Genomic DNA, 21,948 nt, shown 5'->3' with positions numbered 1-21,948 from the left:
TGCCAGATACAATGCAAGTGTCTCAAACACATTATTTCATAATCACAACTTTTGAAAGGTAAGCACACTACCATTCAGCAGGAGAAGCTAGCTTATCTGTTCAAAAAGGTGATCCGATAAGAAGCTAGCATGCAAACCTAAATCATGACAGCATTTTCCTTTACTGCTGAGAAACAAAGCCCAGGGGAATTATTGAGTACCTACCATGCCAGTCCACTCGAATGTGCACCGGAATTAGAAAGATGGTGATGAAAATGAAAGGAATGGGATGCATTTGAAAGGATTTGCCTACCAATGGAAGTGGTGAATGAGAGAAAGGGAGGAATCAAAAATGACCCCGGGGTTGGGAGGGAGAAGAGAGGAGAAGTAGGTAGTAAACGCTTATACATTTTTGAAGGTAAGATTCAGAGACATGGGAAGCAACTGAGATCTAATTCAGCCTTATATTTGAAAGTATCCTGGAAGTTCTAACTTCTACCTGGCAAACTCCAGAGCACTGATTTCCTTTCGTCTAGAAAACTCAATGATGCTGTTCTCTCTGTACTAGTGTTTCATGTACCAACTGGTCTAGTTTTCTTTGGCCCAGCTATGGTGACATAAAAATATGCCATAACCATAACAGTTCATGTCCTCCCAAATGAACAAAAGATGCATAATAAAACTGTAAAGCTCACAATGGACACACTGTAAACTTAGTTCACAGTCAAGACAATTAGATTGAATACACATGCAAGGCTGAAGGATGTTATAATAACAAATGTTCAAATATTTTACTTTCATTTATTCATTTATTCATTACCTTCTTCAAAAATGTTATATTCTAAGTGTAATTCCTTGTTTTATCTCACTTTTTTAACTCTTTTGCTGGGTTGATTTCAAGGCTTTTTTCAAAATGTGTCAGAAATCCACAAAAAAAAAAGTGGTATTTTGACTATTTTATGCATTTAATAACAATTTGAGATGCTTTGCATATAAATGACATTATTTTTATGTATAAAGTTTCCTATTATTACTCATTCTTGCAAAACACAAAAATGTAGAAAAATGTAGATCTGCTTTCCTAAACTTCCTTTCTGGAAGTTCTTATCTGTACTCACGGATGGAAATATTCATTTGGATATATCCTACTATCGAGGCAAAAGCAGTAAAAAGCTCCTTTCAAAGATTAAGGGAAGCTCATTTGAAATAAAACAAAACATGTTTCGCCTAATTCTACCAACACAATTAGATCAAATACTTATTTTTAATCAATGGTTTAGGATGTTAAGCTGTCAGGTATTGAGACCAGACAAGATTTCAGGCAAGAAAAATGTTTTTCAGAATGAGAATAAGAAATGTTCTGAATGTTTTCAGAATCAAAACAAAGGGAGAAAAGTAAGAATTTGGTTAGAATTGGAATCTATAAGCAAAAGCATTTCAAAATTATATAATTCTTGAGAATAGCAGAATATTAACATCTTCTGGGGATATATACATGTAATATTAATGCAGAAACAACCTCTTTTTATGAAACACAACAAAGTAGGAACTTCCAGAAAGTCTGCTACTTGGTATATCATGTTATTAAACATTTGTCTATGATGCCCACAAACTTAGAAACAGAAAGGCTTGTAAAAGCAAAACCAAGAGCTAAGCATATGTTAAAGTGAGTGAAAGCTTGCTTCAGCAATGCAATGATATGTGGCTTTTAAGTATGACATGCAGATTTATGTGCAACATTTCAATGAATTTTAATGCTGTATTAGCTGCTCACCTTTTGCATGATTCCTTTCTCATAATAATACCGGAGTGAACGGCTAAGTTTATCATAGTTCATAGCTGGCCTATTTTTCTGAATGCCCCAACGCCGGGCCACCTGCCACCAAAACAGAATTACATTGTAGTGTTAAGTATTAACTCATCAACATATTACATAGAAATAGTTCATTCATTAATTACATCCAACCAATCAAAAAACATCCAAATCAAAGAGGCAAAAGCTATCATAATCTGAATTTCCTGTGTTCCGGTTTGCTTTTTAAACCAGGCATGCCGTGATCACTCTGAAACATCACAATAGAATTCTTTGTCATTATTGTTTTGGATACAAAATGAAATGGAAATAAGGGAATGTGTTTACAGCGGGAATGAACAGGCTACAATTCACTAAAATGAGGCAAGTTTCCCATTCTGAGATACACTGTGGGTCTTTTTTTCCCCTTCTTAGTTTTTCAGATAAAAACTATAGATTAAGAACAGCTTAGTGATCACTCTATAAAGGTGTTTTTGTGAGGTTATGATAAACCAAAGGAAACAGATATCCTGCTTGACGTTAAATAAAAGTGAACAAGTAGCACAGTGTGTGTAGCAGAGGAAACAGTATACAAATTAATAATCTGGACTATAAATGATTTCCATTGCCTGAAGCAGCATCAGAATAAAATTGTAGCCAATACCAAACTGGGGAATTAAACATTCATTTAGAGAATAGTAACTGGATGCTAAAAATAAGAAGAAAATGGAAAAGGTCACCATGTATATGGGTCCACAAACAAAAATCTCTAAAGCAGAATGTCCACTTTGTTGTTTAGCAAAAAATCATCGGAGCTTTCTATAATGTGGATTTGGAGGGGCAACTTCTTTGGCAAAGAAAGTCTTTTACAGAGCTTGAAGAAAACCTCCTTCCTCAATATTTATGTATCCCCCCCAGTCGCCCACCCCTAACCACCACCCTGGGCTAGCTGAAGCATTATACAGACCAGTGTAGCTAAAGTCACGTTCTCATTAATTTCCACTTTTTATTAGTCTGAGCAGAAACTGCAGCTGCCACTCATACCTAGCCAACCCCAAGAGAGCATTATCTAACAGGGTTAGTGTTTTCTTTCGTGTCCATGAAATTTCAAGTTGTTGCTATGTCACATATACTAAAATAGAAAAGAGAGACCACGCTGTCTCTCCACTTTATTAGCAATAAATTTTCTCCAGGGTATTTTTTTTTCTTTCGTTTTAAAAACACTGATCCTTCAGCTATTTTCTCTCTCACTGACTTGTACTCCCTCAATGAAGATACAGTGTAATTTAGTCACATGCATCAGTATATTTTTTTCAGAGCACAGAGTTGGGATTTAACAGGGACATGACTATATAGCTAAGCAAACTGTCACCGTGGCAGGTACTTCATTTTCCAAAGATACACTTCATTTTAATGTAAATGTTCTGAGCAATAGTGAAATGGCAGGGTGGCAGTACGAAATGAAAGCAATACTTGTAGAAAATAAAATGTCTTTTAAAAACCTAACAATGGACATTGCTTAATAGACATGGCAATTGAGCAGCATGTGAACCAGGAGGAGACGTGAACATAAATTATTAATATCTCCTTAAATTAAACAACGATTTCTGGAAACTTATTCATTTACAAATGATTTATTTCTAGAAACTCACCAGGATGCATCGAGAAAGTAAAATATTTGAAACAAACTTTAAAAAAACACTGTGGAAGTCTCTGGGAGAGAAAGATACATTTTTTAATACTAGAAGCAGAATTTGACTTAGGATACCAGTGAATTCTTATCCCTGTGGGTATTAGTAGACATTTTAAAACAATAAATAATGGTTTCAGAGCTGTAGCAATGTCACGTTCATTGTAAAGTTGAAGGAAACGGCCCAATATGCCTATGAGATACAGACAAGTTATACAAGGGAAGTAAGTTCTAGAACTCTGCTGTATAATCCAGTGCCTGTAGGTAACAAACAATACTACAGTGTGCACTGAAAATTTTGATGAGAGGGTATGTCCCATGTTAGGTGTTCTGAGCACAGTAAAAAGATTGAAAGTTAAAATTAGCATAAACAATTTCTAGGATAGTTCAGACCACCCACCAACTAAGAAAGTCCAATCAGCCCTGACATAGGACCCACCAATCACCACGACATCCAGCACCCCTAAAAGACAAGGTACCGTTTTCAACATAAAATGGTGCCATGGTGGCAGTAACTGCAGTGACATCCTTATAATACTCCTTCAAATGAAAACTTTGGTTGGAAGTGAGGAGAGTGAAAAGATGATGATGCTATAGGAGTCACTTTATTGTCAAATGAATTAAATAGGAAAATGTAATAGTTCACTCAAGTATTATTCAACGTATTTTTTAAAATTATGCTTGAATACGCAACAGTAAATAATGGAAACCGCAAGCAAGGCCCGACTCTCAGACTTCTTGGTAACTCTTCCACCTTAAACAAGTGTAAATATCATCAAAAACTTCTACTCTGAGTCCTACGGATGCTTTGCTATGTGAAGTGTTCCCTGGAACAATTCCCTCAGATCCATGATTGATTTGAAAATAATATCTCATTGTCTTAAATATCTCAAAAAGGAAAAGTTAAGGATGATGTGCTTGCTAAAGTTATCCAAACACATGGAGCGGATAATCAGCGCAGATCTGCAGTCTCACTCAGTATCATTTTAAACTGCAAGAGGAAATATAAATGAATTGAACCCAAGAGTTATTCCAACAAGGACAGCTTCACAGCCACCTTTCAAGAGTGTGCTGACAGCAATCCCCAACGAGCTGCTGTATAATACAGAGGGTGAACATGGGCCACGCAGGCTAAAGAAATTTCAAAAACACTTTCCAAAGAAGACATTTAAACATAAACAGCACCTTCACGGCCTGATGGAAGCAATTGCCACAGTGAACAATGCAACCATCAGAAATGGGATGTTTCATTTTGAACAAAGGCCTTAGGAGACATTTAGTGCGTATCGCACAATTGCCACTGAGTTAGTTGCTATTTGGAAACGGTCTACTGAGTCTGAATTACCCAGCCCTGTTTGCCTTTATGAGTCTGCTACAGACAAGGTGTCTAAATGTTGGTTTGTTGTATGGAACAGATGTAATTGCATTTCTTCCTTGCATTTAAAAAAAAAAATCACAGTAATTTACAATTTGATGAAATTTAGTGATCATCTGGTCAAGTCTTCTACTTAATTTAAACTTGATCGTCATAAAAATCAACAGTTGCTATATAAAGAATTTAAACACTTGCGTAAGAATTTTTACTCTTCTGAACAGATCAATAATTACTGTCATAATTCAGCAATTTCCCCTAACTTAACAATTGTATGGAAAAACATTAAAAATGTGTTTCTGCTCAACTTTATTTTAATCATATGTAGAGGGAAAGAACTGTTTGATATAAATTCCTATTGTATGCACTCAGTTCTAGCATGAACCAACTCTTGCAATGATTATTAAACAGCACATATTTCCATCATGTTAAAGGGTTTTGAAATTACTTTATGTTAAGGGTTCCTAGCCTCAATTTGTTAGCGCTTCACGTTTGCAATTCTTTCACTGACCTTACTTAAGTACATCTACACAAAAACTAATTTCCTTTGACAAATTAAGCTTTAGAAACATTACAAAATTCAAACACTCATTTAGCCCATACTAGATAACAGATACTTTCAAGTTTTAGTATTGAGCCCTCTGTATGTGTGTTCTTGGTGTGGGCAAGGGAAAGGCAGCCAGATTAATCCCTAGTGTTACCAGTGTACTGATATAACCTGGAGAAGACTTAATTGTGCTAACCGGCTCCTCTGTTTCTTAATTCTTTTGAACACATTTGACTCAGATAATCTCTTAAATCTTCATAAATTATGTGACCTTATCTTCTGGATATCAAATTAAAGCATATCATCTGATTATGACTGAATACATGGTTTCATAGGGCAGAAAATTTAAGATGTATAGGCCCATTAGCCTAAGTTGTAGTTCTCCAGTCTATATAAAACTAGTCACTTTAGGTTCAAAATTAGCTGGATACTTACTGAATTTTTCTACCTTTCTGGAGTGTTTAGATACTCTAGTCAGTATGACCAGTTATAGGTATGTCGGCTAAAAGTCTTCCATTGCTTTCTTGGCTAATGTAAACTAAAGTTGATTTTAATAATAGCAGAGAAGATGTAAACATTTTGTATAACAGTCACCTTTCTGTATGGGTCCAAAATGCTATTGGTGGGTTGTGCTGCAGTAATAAGAGTAGCCTAAAGCCTAAAGCCAGTCCTGGGAAGAAAAACAAAAAAAAACTGAACTGAGTTCTTCAGGATAATACTCCACTTGTATGTACTTGGGAATGAGGGAGCAATGGGGGACAGAGATACATAAATATGTTTTCCAGTTATCTGTATTATCTCTATCCGGAGTCCTCTCTCCTCTCGTTTTGGTAATGTCATGAATTATGGTGACATTTTAAGTTTCATCCCTACCTTCCAATGGATTGTGCATGGCTCAGTTGACTTGAAACATGTCACCAACAGTCAAAGGGAAACAATGTTCCTGCCAGGTCGGTGTCTCCTGAGAATCACTTAAGGAGTGAAAATTTCCCACTGTGGCCCTTGCATGCTTGATCCCCTCCTCCCCACAGCTGTTTCTCCCCCATCCCATATTGCAGAAACTTTAGTCTCTAAATATTCCCCTCCAACCTCCTAAACCAAATCAAACTGTCCAAATAATAACTGCTAATTTGCAAGAACAATTCCTCTATATCCAAAACAAGTTGAACCTCAGCAGACACCCCTACTCTCCTCCAAAGACTATCAAACATCTCCAACTTAGATGCTCCTTTAGAGACTTCCCAAGCCCTGCATTCGTGAATAAAGGCTTATGCTAACCATGCCCTGATTGATTTTCTTCAACATCAATTCAAAACAAGATTGCAACATATTTGTTTTTTATTTTGAATATGTGCATGCATTCTTCCCTCCCCTCCCCCCCAACTTCTGATTTGAGAGTTCTCTCTAAAGTTTTAAAATAAAGAAGGTACGTATTTGGCATGTTAATAAAATATGTTTCTTTATATTGTGAAATATCTGATTTTCCTAACTAAAATCTACTACTAAACTCACCTCTTCAGGCTCAATCAGTTTAAATTCCATGCCTCGCCCAGTCCAGGCAATGAAATGAGAATTTGAAGGGTCATCCAGAAGAGCTACCAAAAACTGCCAGAGCTGAAGTGATCCTCGCCGCTGGTATGTGGGTCCTTCCCGATACATTCCTGGCTCTTGTTTGATGTCTCCTAAATTAAAATAAAAAAATTAAAAAATTAAAGTTTCTATTATAGTATGACATAAATTTACATTAAACCAATCGCTAAAATGGCTAAACCACAAATACTTTATTGGTTTATATGAAATATAATGTTACCATTAAGTAGCGATTTAAAATACCTAACGAGTTGAATGTAAACCAGGAGTCTATACAAACTTATGCACAACTATATATAACATATAAGGTCAAAATAAATGCACACAGGTGCAGAATAAATCCACAGATGTCATTACTTATTAAAAAATTGTATTCCTTTTTTTTCCCATTGATTTCTTTAAAAACTATAGCATCTAAACATACTTTTTTGCTTTTATTGTTAATGCCATTTACTCACCGATCTAAGCAACATTGAGGAAGGAATAATCAATTTTAAACTCTGGGCTTTTTACTTGAAGAAATTATATTCTGTAAATTACAATTTATAAATATCTCACTGATTCTCACATGACAAACTATTGCAAATTTTAAGCTAATTTAATAGCATCTGAAACTCTGAATTAAGTAATCTGCATTTTATATAAATTAGGAAAATCTCATGGGCAATTCAGGGGATACTGGTTTACCATCATCTATTCCCTCCACAACTTCATACTAGTACTACCGCTTTCTCAACTGGAAACAAAGGAAAATTCTCTCTCATTTTTCTTTATTTCTAGTTTGTACTTCACCCACTTAAATTTAGTTTGCTATTTTTTATCTGAAAGTCCAGTTTAAAAGTGTACACACTAGAGCTTTCTGTAAATCTATTATTTTTCTGCAAGAAAAGTCTGTTATATTTATTTGGCATTCATATAAAGTGTAATAATCTATTAAATAGATTACAGTAATAAAAGTGCTAGTGTTGAAATGCTTCTGGTATAAATCTGGTCAAGTTATCTTGGTTTTACCAAAAAACTAAAACAAAAACAAACAAACAAAACTTGGTTCATCACTACTGATTATTTACTTCTGTCTCCAGCTGTTTCAAAAATATGTGGAATTGGTCTCAATGGGGATTGACTGTCTAGGGCCCGACAACATATCATTGTTAACGCGTGAATTTCTCCTCTCCACTAAAAAAACAATTCAGACAGAATATATTCAATCTGATCGACTCACATTAAGAATGAATTATAAAACAGACCAAATCACAAGTTTTTAAAAATCTTTCCTTTGGTCAGTAGACAGACATACACCTCTTAAAATAATTACAGAAAAAACACAACCCTTTAAAACCCTAAACCAAAGTAAAATTACTGTCAGTAGCTGCTAAAAATCATTATGTTGTTTTGGTTTAAACTAGGTCATATAGAAGCGTCTCTTCATATTGATTTCAATGACAACTTTATTTATCTCAGTTTTTCCTTCTGAGATTTACAAATTTTTCATGGGAAAACAGCAATTATGGAGACACTGAAACACTCAAATTTTATAATCTCTAGATTGCTTCTGCCTATAAATGTGACTGATTGAACTGGCCTTGTACCATGAAAAAAATTAACCTTCTGTTATTCTTTCTTCTTGTTCTCTATTCCTTATACATTGTAAAACTGAAGCTATCTTCCAAAAAAATGTTTTCTTAGTGTAAAACTGAGGAGTATTTAAGAGTCAAAGGGAATAAAAAATCAAGACAGTTAACTTCCCTAAACATTAGTATAACTTTGGCCTGTTAGATTATGTCATAATCTTCTCTACAGTTTTGAGCTATTTTTCTTCCTTATATGCACATACTGATTACCAAGGTTTCTTAAAGTTCACAAAGACTGAATGAAACTATAAAGGTCATTCCAAGAAGTAAAGGCTTTATGCTTTCTCTCAAGAGAAAAGGCTGTATTTTTAAAAATTGTAATGCTCCACTAATGTTTAAAAATAACAGATCACACGTCTGAAATGCAAAGCTTAAAATTAACATCTATTGTAGGAAAAGGCCAAAAAAGTGACTCCTACTAGAGTTTTAACCCTGTGACCTTGAGTGAATTTAGCAATTTAAAGGAAAGCTAAGGAAACAGGTCTTCCTAAGACTTACCATCCTCTTTGAGAAGTATGAGAGTAGCAAAAATGTTGAGAACAGAATAGTCCACAAGCAACTAATAGAAACTGAGAAGCAATCTGAGCATGACTTTGCTGTTTAAATAACAACAATTAAAAACTTCTGAGAAAACTCAGTACAGCCACGTTCCCCAAAGTTTGTGCAATTAGCTAATCAGAGGGTCCCTGCTCGTTTCCTGTTAAACAATCAAAGAAGGAAATATGGAGACCACTCTGAAGAACCACTAAATCAATTAACTGTTCAATTTTTACCCAAGCTTCCTTGTAGAAGCCAATTTTTGCAACCTTTGTCAAGAAAAGAAGATTCTGTCTCACTTGACACCCCTTTGAAACATCTGGGACCTTCTCATTGCAACAGCCCATGATATTACAAAAGGTAATGCTTTCCTAACTCCCTTTTAAGCAATTACAAAGTAATGCCACATTAGTAATGAACATCTTCCCAGAAATAACAAAAAAGGACTGACAATTACTAACTAAATGGGCAGCTATGTTGTTCCTGTGTTCCATAATGCATCTTTTCATGAACAATAAAAAGGAAAGAGGCTGCATTAGTCATCTGTGCACCCACAGTAGCATGCTTTCTGTTCTGCTTTGTTAATTATGGGATCAGCTTTCAATAAATCTCGAAAAACAAGCTGCATGTGCTCAGCAGGGCAATGGAAAGGCCCCTCTTATTCTACACAAAGCTCTGCAAGAACGACACTATGGTTATATTTCTACAAATGAGATGTTATGAGACAAAAGAAAAAAGCTTTTTAATGGGGGAAAGAAAAATAATTCACAAAAAGGTAAAGTTTAGCAAGAGCTGAGTGAATCATAAGTGATGTGCATAGAAATCTTTAAGTAGGGATGTCGACTGTTTTCAAGAGACTGTTTTCAAGATCGCTCCTCTACAAAAATCTTGCAGCACAATGAAAAACTTACCATCAAATTTCTCTGGGACAACACAGGTGTCATCATAGAATTGCCTGGGACCCTTTTCAAACATACAACCTGTGGGGGGAAATGGGATACATTTATTCATGATAGAAATAAGGCTCACAAACAATTGGAGTAGAAAAGGACTCTGCCATTTTTCAGCTCTGGAATCTTGGACACATTATTTAATCCCTGTGTCTCAGTTTTATCAATAAAATGGGAATAATAACAATCCACTTACTTTATAGGGATGTTGTAGGATTAAATTATTTAATATATGCAATTTAGAATAGTGCCTGGTATACAGTGATATATATATGAGAGTTAGCTATTTATATTACTACTAACCCAAGCATAGAGCTCACCTAATCACTGGCACACCTAGGATTTATAAACATATCATCTCTTTTTCCATTTTCTTCCAAGTTTTATTATTCAATGAGACAAGAAGGAAATCAAAGTGAATTACTAATATTTGCCTTGCATTATTGCCCTGATGAACTAAAAATTGATTTGGTTTAGCCCCTCCCTAGGAGAAATATATATCTGGGTTAGCCTTCTCATGTTTTTATCTTCAATAGACAAGGTAACTAAAAAAAAAAAATTAACTTTCCTTTTTTTCATAAGTCCATAAGAAAAAAATGCAAAATAAATTGACAGCTTTTCACAATTATTTTCTCCCCCAAATATCCTTGACTGTGGACCTTTTATTTAATTGCTGATATTTTTAATCACCAGGAAGAAATTTCATACAGTCATAGTTTTATTTCACAAATGTGTTTGTCTCTATTTTGGGTACATGCTAATAACAACAGCATCAACAATAATTGCATTGCATTGTGTAAAATTTTTGGTCTCAAATATTTTAGATTTACCAGCTCATTTTACTATCCTTTAAACAAAGGAATTTACTTCTATTAATATCATTCATACAAAACAACCAATATTAGACCTAACCTAAAAGAATGCATCTAAATCACCTTACTGAAAACACAGTATTTACAACATGAACCATGCATGCACATATTTCTAGAAATATTTAAATGCGGGTTATACCCAGATAAAATTATGTTTATTCATTACTTTGCAGGTATCAAACAAAGTCCATTAGATCAAAGCTTTCTCACCATGATTACCATAAACACGTCCACATTAAAATCTCCTTCTCTTGGCCTCTTATGTGAATTTCCACTCTTAACAATTACTTGTCCAAAAATGTAAAATCCAGGGTATTTAAAGGCAAATGTATTTAAATCTACTGTTTTATTTTCAAAACAATGACTCAGGGCTGTAAAGCAAAATTGAAAATTCCTCGAAGATACATTTCAGTACAGAGTAATAAGGTGGGGTAATCTATAAAGCACATGTTTTATTTCAGGAGGATGTGGTTGTTGGCAAAAAAAACACACCGACATCTACTTTTCAGCTTTTTATATGCACAGGACACTCATGTTAACCACCGAATGCAAGATATATATAATGACCTGATAAATCTTCCTTTTACTTTAAAAAGATAAACTTTAAAAATAATGGTTTAGGGAACATAAGCAATGTTTCCCATAAAATATAATGATGAAGCGGCTGCATCCTTGGGATGTGTGATGATTTTGACAGGTATTTATAAGGAATTTCAATAATGGAAAACTTAACTTCTGTTCTGCTGGGATGAGCCAGGAAGCCTTCTTGCCTCATATAAATCGAGTGGCAGCTAGGCACTTCTGAAAGAGGAAACAACAGTGGTCACACACAATCTGGAGCTGAAAACATGTTGTAACAATGGACAGAGGACAGATAGGAAAGCTACAGAAAGTGACATGAGTCTCCATGAGGGAAACTTGTCAACACATAGTGAACATTTCAGGCAGGGCCCACCTAAAAATGCAAGAATGAGAAGTTGATCATGTTGTACCAATTCTCTTGAACAGGCATGGAAATTCAAAGTTTTATCCACATCAGCTATGCTAAAGGTTGTTGGTTCTACCTACAATCCTACATGAATGTGATGGTACCTTTGAAATAAACAGTTTCATGAGTTAAAACATATTTCAGGCCATTTATGTAATAAATTTATATACCCTATGGCATCAAAGCAAAAGTCAGCAAAAAACCCATTCATAGTTTATTTCATGAACACTGGATAAAATCCTGAAAAGATAAAATCGTTAAATCTCTTAAAATTATTCCAGCTCTTTAAGGTAATTGTTTTGTTTTTTTTTCCTTAGATAAAAAAGCATGACTGGCTTTTCATTTTGTTAAGCACACAGGTCCAACTGAAAACCAATGAGGCTGTAAAACAGAAATCCAAAAATTTCATAGCAAACACTATTATTACCCTAAGAATGGGGCCTTTCCTATGTGATCTAGTTAACTCATCACTGAGAAAATAAACTTGGTTAATGATTAAACTTGAGTCATACTGATGGCTGTGTATTTGACATGTTCAGTAGCTTAGAGGAAAAAAGGACAAGAAATATGGATTACAAAACAAAATATTAAAATTCAAGTCCTTCGTTCCCCACTAATTAAGCTACATGACTTTAAACAAGCCATTTTGTTCACTGTTTCTATTAAATAAAGGGTTTGATCAGATGTTACCTAAAGTCTACTATAGTCCCAAGTTCTTTGATTTTGAGTATAGTTCACTCATATAATCAGAGATGGATTCATAGTGAAACCAATGAGGTTTAAACTTTTAAGACTCTGCACTTGCATGAGTCCATTCTGAGGCCCTGAACCTAATTTTGTATATAGAATTCCATTTTCTTTTCTTTGAGATTCCCCCAATTTTGTAAGTTTTATGTTCCACAACCCTGACCCAAAGCTGCATGTAACATATAGTTTCTATGGGAAGGTATAAATATATGTGATCAAGTTAATTCTAACTTCTGTATATATTACTAAAGTTTTAAACAACATATACAAAAATAAATTTATAAAATGTATATGAATGTGCTATTTCATATAAGAATATGTCCTCTGCCACCACTTGGAGTAAGCACACGACTTAACAAGTAATGAAGAGTATTTCAATGAATTGGAACCTAATGTCCCTTATCTCTTCTTAGCTATCCATCTATGGACTTTCATTTAATAGATAATGTGGCCCAGATGTCATTTTTCTTGATCTGGAATGTTCCATTTTTAAAATGTATTATTTATTTTTAAATTTGTGTCGTGATGAATGTCAACCAAAATATGAGATTTTTTTTTCCACAGAAATTTTATCTTATGTGGGTTTGTCAAAAATATCTTATGGCAATCCATAATAGCAAAAACATTTAAAAGTATGTAGGAGTCAATAGCTTATAAGTTGAAAACAGTGTAAAATTCATTATCAAACATTTTATTATGCCATGCCTTCTTTATATAAAGTATTATGTAGTATACATAATACCCTACATATACATATACATATACCCTACAAAAGGCAGCGTGAACCTTGTTTCCGCATATCAGAATTTATAATAGGTGGCAATGTAGTTGATCTTTTGGGTTACCAAATAGCTAGCAATCCATTTTATCCCAACATTTTAACCAATGGTACTTCAACTTAATTTTTAATATTATTTTGACTTATTACCAGGGATAAGGTCCCTCAAAGCAGCTGGGTCTGAAAGGGACAGTGTTAATGACTCTGCCATCAGCTCAGCAGCTGCTTAGAGGCAAGCATTTTGTTGTACCAATGTTGACACCCTGCCACAAAATACTTTTACTGACGCTGCCCAGCTGGAGTGTAGCTGTAAAACAGCTGGCTGGCTCTGGAGGCAGCTAGAGGAAAACATATAGGCTAAACTCTATTATATATAAGCTTGTGACTAAATGTAGTCTTTCCTCCCCAGAGGGCAAGAAAAAGAGAAAGAGAGGAAATGCAAGTTTTTCTGAGAAACTCACTATTCAAAGTGGAAGGAACATTTTATAAAAGTGTTCTAACACAAAATAAGCATTAATCCTGGAAAGCTAGACATTTGACATCAAAGATAGGATTTGATGGATAATTTTACTTAAACTCATGTATCTTCTGAATGGGTTGATTTCTTGTTTGCACTTAGTCTGGAATGTTTATTAATCTATGATATTTAAAGAATACTGATTTAAAATACACAAAAAAATTAATGACATAATAAAGATAAAGCCAGAAACTCCATTACATTTCCAAAGGCACTTGGTATCTAAGTTCTAAAAAACAGAACTGAATGGCAATTTAGGGGGAAAAAAATAATGAGAATATAATTGTGTCTTTGCCAGTTCTTAATACTATTTATTATACCCCAGAGTGAATAAAATTAACATTTAGCTCTTAAAATTGAGACACTGAGCTAGCACTGTTTAAATCCAGTCTATCTTTAAAATCAGTATCTTTCATACAGTCCAGAGAAGCCTGAAAAAATATGGCTAATAGGAGTTTATTCCCCTAAAGTAACTAAAGTCATGTTATCCTAAAGTGATATCAGTTAATTTATGACTATCAGAGTAGGTCAGACTCTAATCAAATTGTAGAAACATTTCCAAAGTGATTATTCAATCAAATGACTAACATGGTTAATTAGGAGCCATAAACATTGCTCTGAAGTTCATCAAAGTAATGACTTGCCCAGAAAAATTACTGCTAATTAAATTGCCTGCTGCTTTCATTTCTACCTTATCTAATAAAAAATCTAGCCAATGAAGTTTGGCATTACATTTTAACTTTTGCTAAATGCTCATCTAAGACCCAGTTAGCTAAGCAGTGACTTCAAAGGCAAATGTTTTGTGGAACAGAATGGAGGCATTGCATTATGTGTTCACTTATATTTTTTCATGGAATAAAATTCAGCACCAACGATGAGCTGTAGTTTAACCTATGCACAAATGTTAATATGACAGCATTTTTGCATTGCACTCATCTATAGATTATAATCTTAGCATTATTAGTATAGCCCAGTATTACAACTGTGCACCTTGTCATTAATTAGGCCTGGTTTTGAATCTCATTTATGACATTTTGTGGGAGTAGGACATTTTGTTAGTTATTTAACATCTCTAACTCTCAACCTTCACATCTGTAAAATGGGAATCATGATAGTGAAATCCTTCAAAGGGTTGTTGGGAGGACCATATGGATAAGTGATAGACATTTCACCCAATATCTTTAAATAGTGAGGATTCCACATATGGTAATTATTACTAATAAAATAATCTATTTTTAAATGAACTTCACAAGTATTTAAACAGAATGAACTATAGGATTTAAAACTAGAAATAATTATACACATCCAAATTATTTTGTATCTCGATTTGCTGTTCCTATGTGACATATCTATTGAGATAGTTGATTTGTTGATCATTAGTGTACATATTAAGTAATACTCTTCACAAATCTAGTAACCTGTGATAGTTAAAATATGTTAATTTTAAATTCATTAGAAATGTATTCTTTGTGAATTTTAATTGAGAATCTCCATTGCATTTTAAAACTATTTGGAGATACCTCTTTTTAGCTTCTTTTTATAGTATCACTTCTCGATATTTGGTACTAAATAACCTTGGTTTAAAAAGTTTTAAATTCTATCTGTAAATCAAATTATGTAAATTCAATTTAAGACAAAGGATTTTTTATTATTTTGAAATGTACGGATCAAAGAACCCTACAACATGACATTAGTACTGGGTGAAATCAGGATGCAGAAACTGAACTGCCTATAATTTGTCACAGATGAGTTCATGGTGATGAAAGCTGATCTAATATACTGCAAAAATTCAAAGCAGAAAAGCACTGCTGTCATTTGAATGCACTAGTCAGAGGAGGAGGGAGTTAAGAAGAATTGTAAACTAACACTCCAAGTTACCCAATTTGATTAGTCTTCATCTGTAGTAACATTGTTAAAATTCTCTTTAAATTAAGTGAAACTAAAAAGTTGTCTCTTGATTTGCATTTTAAAGCTATATTGGGAAATATACTGATTTGGGAAATTTGATCAAGAGTTTGACCACAAAATGTAGTTTTGAATTTGCACATATACTACTACTAGGCACTGCTCTGATTTGCATATCTGCTGCCTAGTCACAAAGAATGAAGATTTCCCTGAAGGGCATGGTTTGCCTAAAGTTTCTAGTAGCAACATCAGGTCTGATCAGAAAAAGATGTTTGTCATGACTGTTTGAGCTATCCCTACAATATGTTGAAATTGTTATCAAATAGTATACAAACCTGGATATATTTCAGATAGTAAACTCTGAACATGGAGGGGGAAAAAATACACCTCTCTTTCATTTGATGCTTCTGGTTTCACACCTGTAGCAACTATCAATGTGATAACTTAAGAGTAAGTCTCTAAAAGTAAATGAGAAAACCCAGCAAGTTAGGAATAAGTTTGATGTTGCATTTTCATAAGATTTTGCTTTCACATGCATGTCCAAAACAAGGACAGATTGAGTATACACTTGACTAACTGTTTGAGGAGGTAATATGACAAAATCAACTGCACCTCAACTTGTGTATTACATGTTTATGATAGTGGGAACCTTGACACAGTAAATGTCCAGAGCCAAAATGTGTGGGTGGACATATACTTGGTGAAAAATATGTGTATGTGCATGTTTGTATTTCAATGTACACATAGGAGTTTTAATAAGTGTTTTTAAAAACATGTGTCTATTATCTAAAGAAATATTGAGTAGTATCAAGAACTAGTGACACCAATCTCATTCAAGATAAGCATTGTGGCATATCTTGTCTAAGTTTTATCTGTGCTAAACTTCATACTTTACTGTTTTGTTTGTTGTTTTCCTCATTTCCTGCAATCTCAGGTAATATTTAAAATCCAAAGATTTTCTAGAGTACATAAATAACATGAGTTTTATGAATATGTGTTTAAATGCAAATACATTCACATACATCCTAGCATAACATCCTTTTGCTCTACTATCTGCACGTGTACATGAATAGATTTTATGTAGCTAATTGAGAAAACTTTATAATGCTTCCTAAAAAGGATGCTAATGGGAGGAAAGTTTTTATTCCCACATGATCTCTCTATTACAGATCAAACCTAAAAGTAAGCAACTCTAAAAATAAGGCCTAGTATTAGTATGTCTGAATTCATTTGAAAAATAAATAAATAAGTATGACACCAAAACAGTCGAGTTTTATAAGGCCTATTTGTTGTCACTCACAACAAGCCTTGTTTCCCCGAAAATAAGACCTAGCCGGACAATCAGCACTAATGCGTCTTTTGGAGCAAAAATTAATATAAGACCCGGTATGTTATGTTATGTTATGTTATGTTATGTTATGTTATGTTATGTTATGTTATGTTATGTTTTATGTTATGTTATGTTATGTTATGTTATGTTATGTTATGTTATGTTATGTTATATTTTATACCCGGTCTTATTGTAAAATAAGACTGGGTCTTTTATTAATTTTTGCCCCAAAAGACGCACTAGCGCTCACTGTCCAGCTAGGTCTCATTTTCAAGGAAATACAGTATAGCAACTTAGTCATTGAATCTGAAGTGAAGGCAGGAAAAATTGGAATTGGCTGAAATCTTAAGAAAGTGATGAATTCAGTATTACCTCATTCACACTTCGATGCAATTTTTTCCATTAGGATTTGTAGTAAACCGTGAATATATAAAACTGCAGAGCTATCTATCGCTTTCACCACAGCTCAGGTGGATTGAATCTACTACTGTTGATAGACTTGGATGACAGAAAGAGAATGTGCCCAGCATAATATTTGCAAAATTAAAAAAAAAAAAAAGTTATGCAGTCATCTGCGTTTAGATGCTTTTAAAACTTAAAATCTATATAATGTGAAAATAAATAAATAAAATTTTATTCACTGATATGTGGTATGTAGACCAAAAAGAACAAGACAGACAAGTGGGAGGCGGAAACTCATAGACACAGACAGTGATTTGGTGGTTGCCAGAGGGTAGGGGGGTGGGGGGTGGGTGATGAGGGTGAAGGGGATCGGATGTATGGTGATGGAAGGAGAACTGACTCTGGGTGGTGGACACGCAATGGGATTTATAGACGATGTAGTACGGAGTTGTACACCTGAAATCTATGTGAGTTTACTGACAATTGTCACCCCAATAAAATTAATTAAAAAAAAATAAATAAAAACCAAAAAAAAAAAAAAATTTTAAACAAAAAACCTTAAAGGCTACATAATGTGAAATAACAGTGTAGAATTTTACTTACAAAACTACAAGCATCTGGGTTTTTTTTGGGGGGGGGGTAGGGAGGGCAGTGTTCTATACAAATAAGGACCAGATTCAAACACAATTAGTTTATTTGATGTAATAGGCTCAAAATTTTACAAGTTTTACAAGGCTGGAAGGTGATATTAGAGTTAAAAAGTTGAAGTGATAGGAAACATAAGCACAATTGTAACTTTGACTATTTATTAGATAATGTTGTACTCTGACAATTAATAGATGTTTGAAAGAAAATACGAGAAAAGATGCCATTAGCTGCCCAAATAGGCCAGAAAAAAATTGTAAAGAGGTGGAAGTTTTAATGTTGAGCTTCAATACTGAATCATCCACCTTCTGGACTCTACATGATTTGAAACAAATGCATCATGGGTTGCTTTGTCCTCTCACTTTCATTTCTCCTTGGATTACCACAACATTCAGATGATTTATTCTACTTGCTTTGTACATGAAACTACTAGTTTTCAAGAAGTTCAGTATGATTGTTTCATTATCAGAAACAACATAAGAGTACAGTTGTCATGTTTGCCTTGCACAACACGATCGTTTAAACATAAGGATATGTCTCCTATTTTCTTATCTCCTCTAGCCCCAAAAAGTGTATTCATAAATATTAGAAATAAGAACGGCATCTTATTCAAACACTTGCAGTCTTTGAGGATGTCTCTGGAAGTCAAGATAAAATTGGAACAGAATTCCTTTATTATTGCCTCTACCAGTAATGCTATATCTGTAACTTTACAAACATAACCATATTTAATCCTTACAGAAACAGAAAAGTATGAGAATTATTTGGCCCCTTTCATAAATGAGGAAATTGAGGACAAAAGAAGTAACAAAACAAGCTCAGTGTGACGTAGATAGTAAACAGACATTAGGCCCAGGAGTCAGTATAATATTTTCAGTGTCATACAAAGTGGGTGGTTTTATTTTTTAATGCTAAAAATAACAAAAACATGCAGATGAGGCAGTGAACTGTGAGGGAGAGCACACGGAAAAGAAGGATCATCAGAATGGGGCAAGGATACTTTTCTAAATTTAAGAGAATAGCAAATAAATCATAAGAATACATGCTTTCAATCTTTGGGTTTTGTTTTGTTTGTTTGTATCGACCCTTGTAAAATGTTCCAGAATTAGAAACAATTGACTAAAAAATTCATACACACACAAACAACACGTGATAAAAACAATCATCTATTTAATCTGACAAAACTTCCTTGAAAAGGTCTAAATTAAGTTATTTGTATCCTAGGTAAAAATATTTTATGAAACAAAAAAAGTATTGTCCTCTAAACTATTAAATAGTTAACTCTCTTATTTAGAGAAATCCTTTAAGTGTAAAAAAAATTCTCTAACTATATTCTAAATCTAAACTTTTAAAAAGTAAATAATATTTAGCTCCCCTTTCCTGTTCACATTCATAAAACACACACTCACACACACACACTCACACACAAAGGAAGAGATCCGAATATGCACGCTTAAACTGTCTCATTTAATTACAAATCTTAGTTGCACATATAAAAACAGTTATTCATTTCATCCACTCTTAATACGCAGTCCTGGGCGGAAGCATCCTGGCTGTTTTCTTTAAAAAGAAACTAAAATTCTCACACTATAAAAGTACTTTCTCCTCCCCTTTCTAGTTCCCTTTTTTAAAGCCCGTATAACTCACAAGCAGATTAGCCCTCCCTGCCCCCTTTCCTGCCTGTAAAATCCAAGTTAGACAAACACTGTGTGGCTGAAATGACATATTTGAATGGAATTCAGACCCACCAGTTCCTGTTTATGTTTCTGATTTGAGAATGTTGTCTTCTCATTCACTATACATTAGGAACGCTGCAAGGCCATAAATAGTGTCGGGTTACATGCAGGCAGGACCAATGAGCATTAATCATTACTTCCAGTCAACTGGCAAACGCAGCAGCTGATGGAACACTACACCCTTCAGCTCTGTATAAATGAACATTCCAAAGAGTAAGAGAGTGAATGTGTGTGTGTGTGTGTGTGTGTGTGTGTGTGTGTGTGTGTGTGTGTGTTTCCTTTCAGTCTCCATTTTATGAATGAAACTCCAGGCTCTATAGAGTCCATTCATGTAAGAGAAATGCTTACGGATTTGCCCCTAGGGTCCAATTCATCATGGGGAAAACTGATGTGATTGGTTTAAGACAGCCTTCAGCCTTCCATTACTGATTTAAATGCAGTCCCTGTCCATTTGACCTGTGTTAATGCATAAAGAGTAAATCCAGACCGTAGTCTCAATTCTCAAATCAAATCACTAGCCAATGCCACTTACTGTAACCGTAGATTTACAGCATATTTAAGTATTTCTTAGAAAAACTGACAGAGTGGACCAGAGTACTGCTTTGGGAGAGTTGCTATTTTAACTCATAAAGGAATGAGGAAAACCCATCTGAGATACACTAAACAATAAAAAAGCAAAGTCAAATCGTGAGGCCTATCCATGACCTCTATTGTAATAACAAAAATCAATTAGGAAGACATCACTGTCACTTTTCACAATTGAGGCACCTAAAAATCAGAGATCACATGATCCACAAATCACTGGCTGAGTAAAAGAAAATTATCTTTCAATGTTAGAGAATCAGGTAAGATGTTAACATTTTCTAAAGGATCAATGGCTCATTCCTTTAAATTCCAAAGAGTTTTTCCACTTGAATTTCTTGAAGCGATAAAGTTAGGAGGGTAAATAAATGAGCTGCCATGTTTCAGGAGAAAGTGTGGGCTAAGAAAATGATGCTTAGTAATGGGATAGGGCAAAGGCTCAGCTTTTGGTAGTGTTATATATCAGGTACAAAAAGCCAAAGTTCATGGAACCATAACCATCATTGTCCTAGAAATTACTAAAGATGGTTATATTTAAAAATATTTACAGTTTTGAGGAGGGAAAAAAAGGCAACTTATGAGAAATTATGGAACTGATTTGTGAAGAGTCAGTCCTATACTGAACAGTGTTAAACATACACAGTTTATCAGCCATCTGTAATTTGATCCTTCACTCCAGAGGGAAGAAAACACTTCTCTCTTCCAGTGAACTGAATCCACATAGGAAAACAGTTGCAGTCAAAATCCCTATATATGTCTCTAAACTATTTCTCAGAGGGTCTTTACCATGCCTGTAGAAGGAATGAGGAGAAACATTGAAAATGCCTGGTTTTTGCTTTTAAACCTACGAAGGATTATCTACTATGATGTTATGACAGCTTATCTTGTAAATTTCTAATATTTAGTAAATAAAATGGCAGAGGATAAAGTTACTACCATATTTTGGAGTTCAAAATTGAAATACTTGACACAGCCAGATGTGGAGGAGATAAGGGCTCCTCTAATCTAACATCCAGAGAAAAGATGAAACAAAGTGAGACCACTGAAGAAGAAACACACATAGAATTATTAATTCCTAAATAACATTTTTTTAAAGACTTTAGAAAAATTCAGTATACTTTTAGGAATTACTTTTTACAGTGATTCAAACATATGTAAATGAAAATGAGGAAAAGAGGCTAAATATTTTCAAATGTAATATTTCATATTTTTAAAAATTTAAATTATAATTATTAATCATGGGGCTTTCCACTTTGGAAATGACAAGCTGCTAGTTTATGGTAGGACTAAATGTTCAAAATAAATATCAGGACCTTTACTTCCACTCCCTTTTTGCCATCTGACTTTAATTAGCATTT

At 34.1% G+C, this 21,948-nt stretch overlaps 1 protein-coding gene across 7 annotated transcripts in view; it reads right to left on the bottom strand.

The window, feature by feature from the left end:
- Positions 1 to 21,948, bottom strand: part of ETV1 (ETS variant transcription factor 1) — a 92,065-nt gene that overhangs the window by 8,778 nt on the left and 61,339 nt on the right. For all 7 annotated transcript variants that reach the window (XM_081079175.1, XM_081079177.1, XM_081079176.1 and 4 more), the window contains 4 exons: positions 11,695 to 11,761; positions 10,050 to 10,120; positions 6,893 to 7,062; positions 1,754 to 1,855 (listed from right to left, as the gene is read on the bottom strand). In XM_081079175.1, the coding sequence (XP_080935301.1) occupies positions 1,754 to 1,855; positions 6,893 to 7,062; positions 10,050 to 10,120; positions 11,695 to 11,761 (410 nt within the window). The remainder of the gene's footprint in view (positions 1 to 1,753; positions 1,856 to 6,892; positions 7,063 to 10,049; positions 10,121 to 11,694; positions 11,762 to 21,948) is intronic.

This window comes from Rhinolophus hipposideros (assembly GCF_964194185.1).
Source record: "Rhinolophus hipposideros genome assembly, chromosome: 18".
Taxonomy (NCBI): domain Eukaryota; kingdom Metazoa; phylum Chordata; class Mammalia; order Chiroptera; family Rhinolophidae; genus Rhinolophus; species Rhinolophus hipposideros.
Note: the sequence above shows the minus strand (reverse complement) of the source record. Positions and strands in the feature narration are given on the sequence as shown.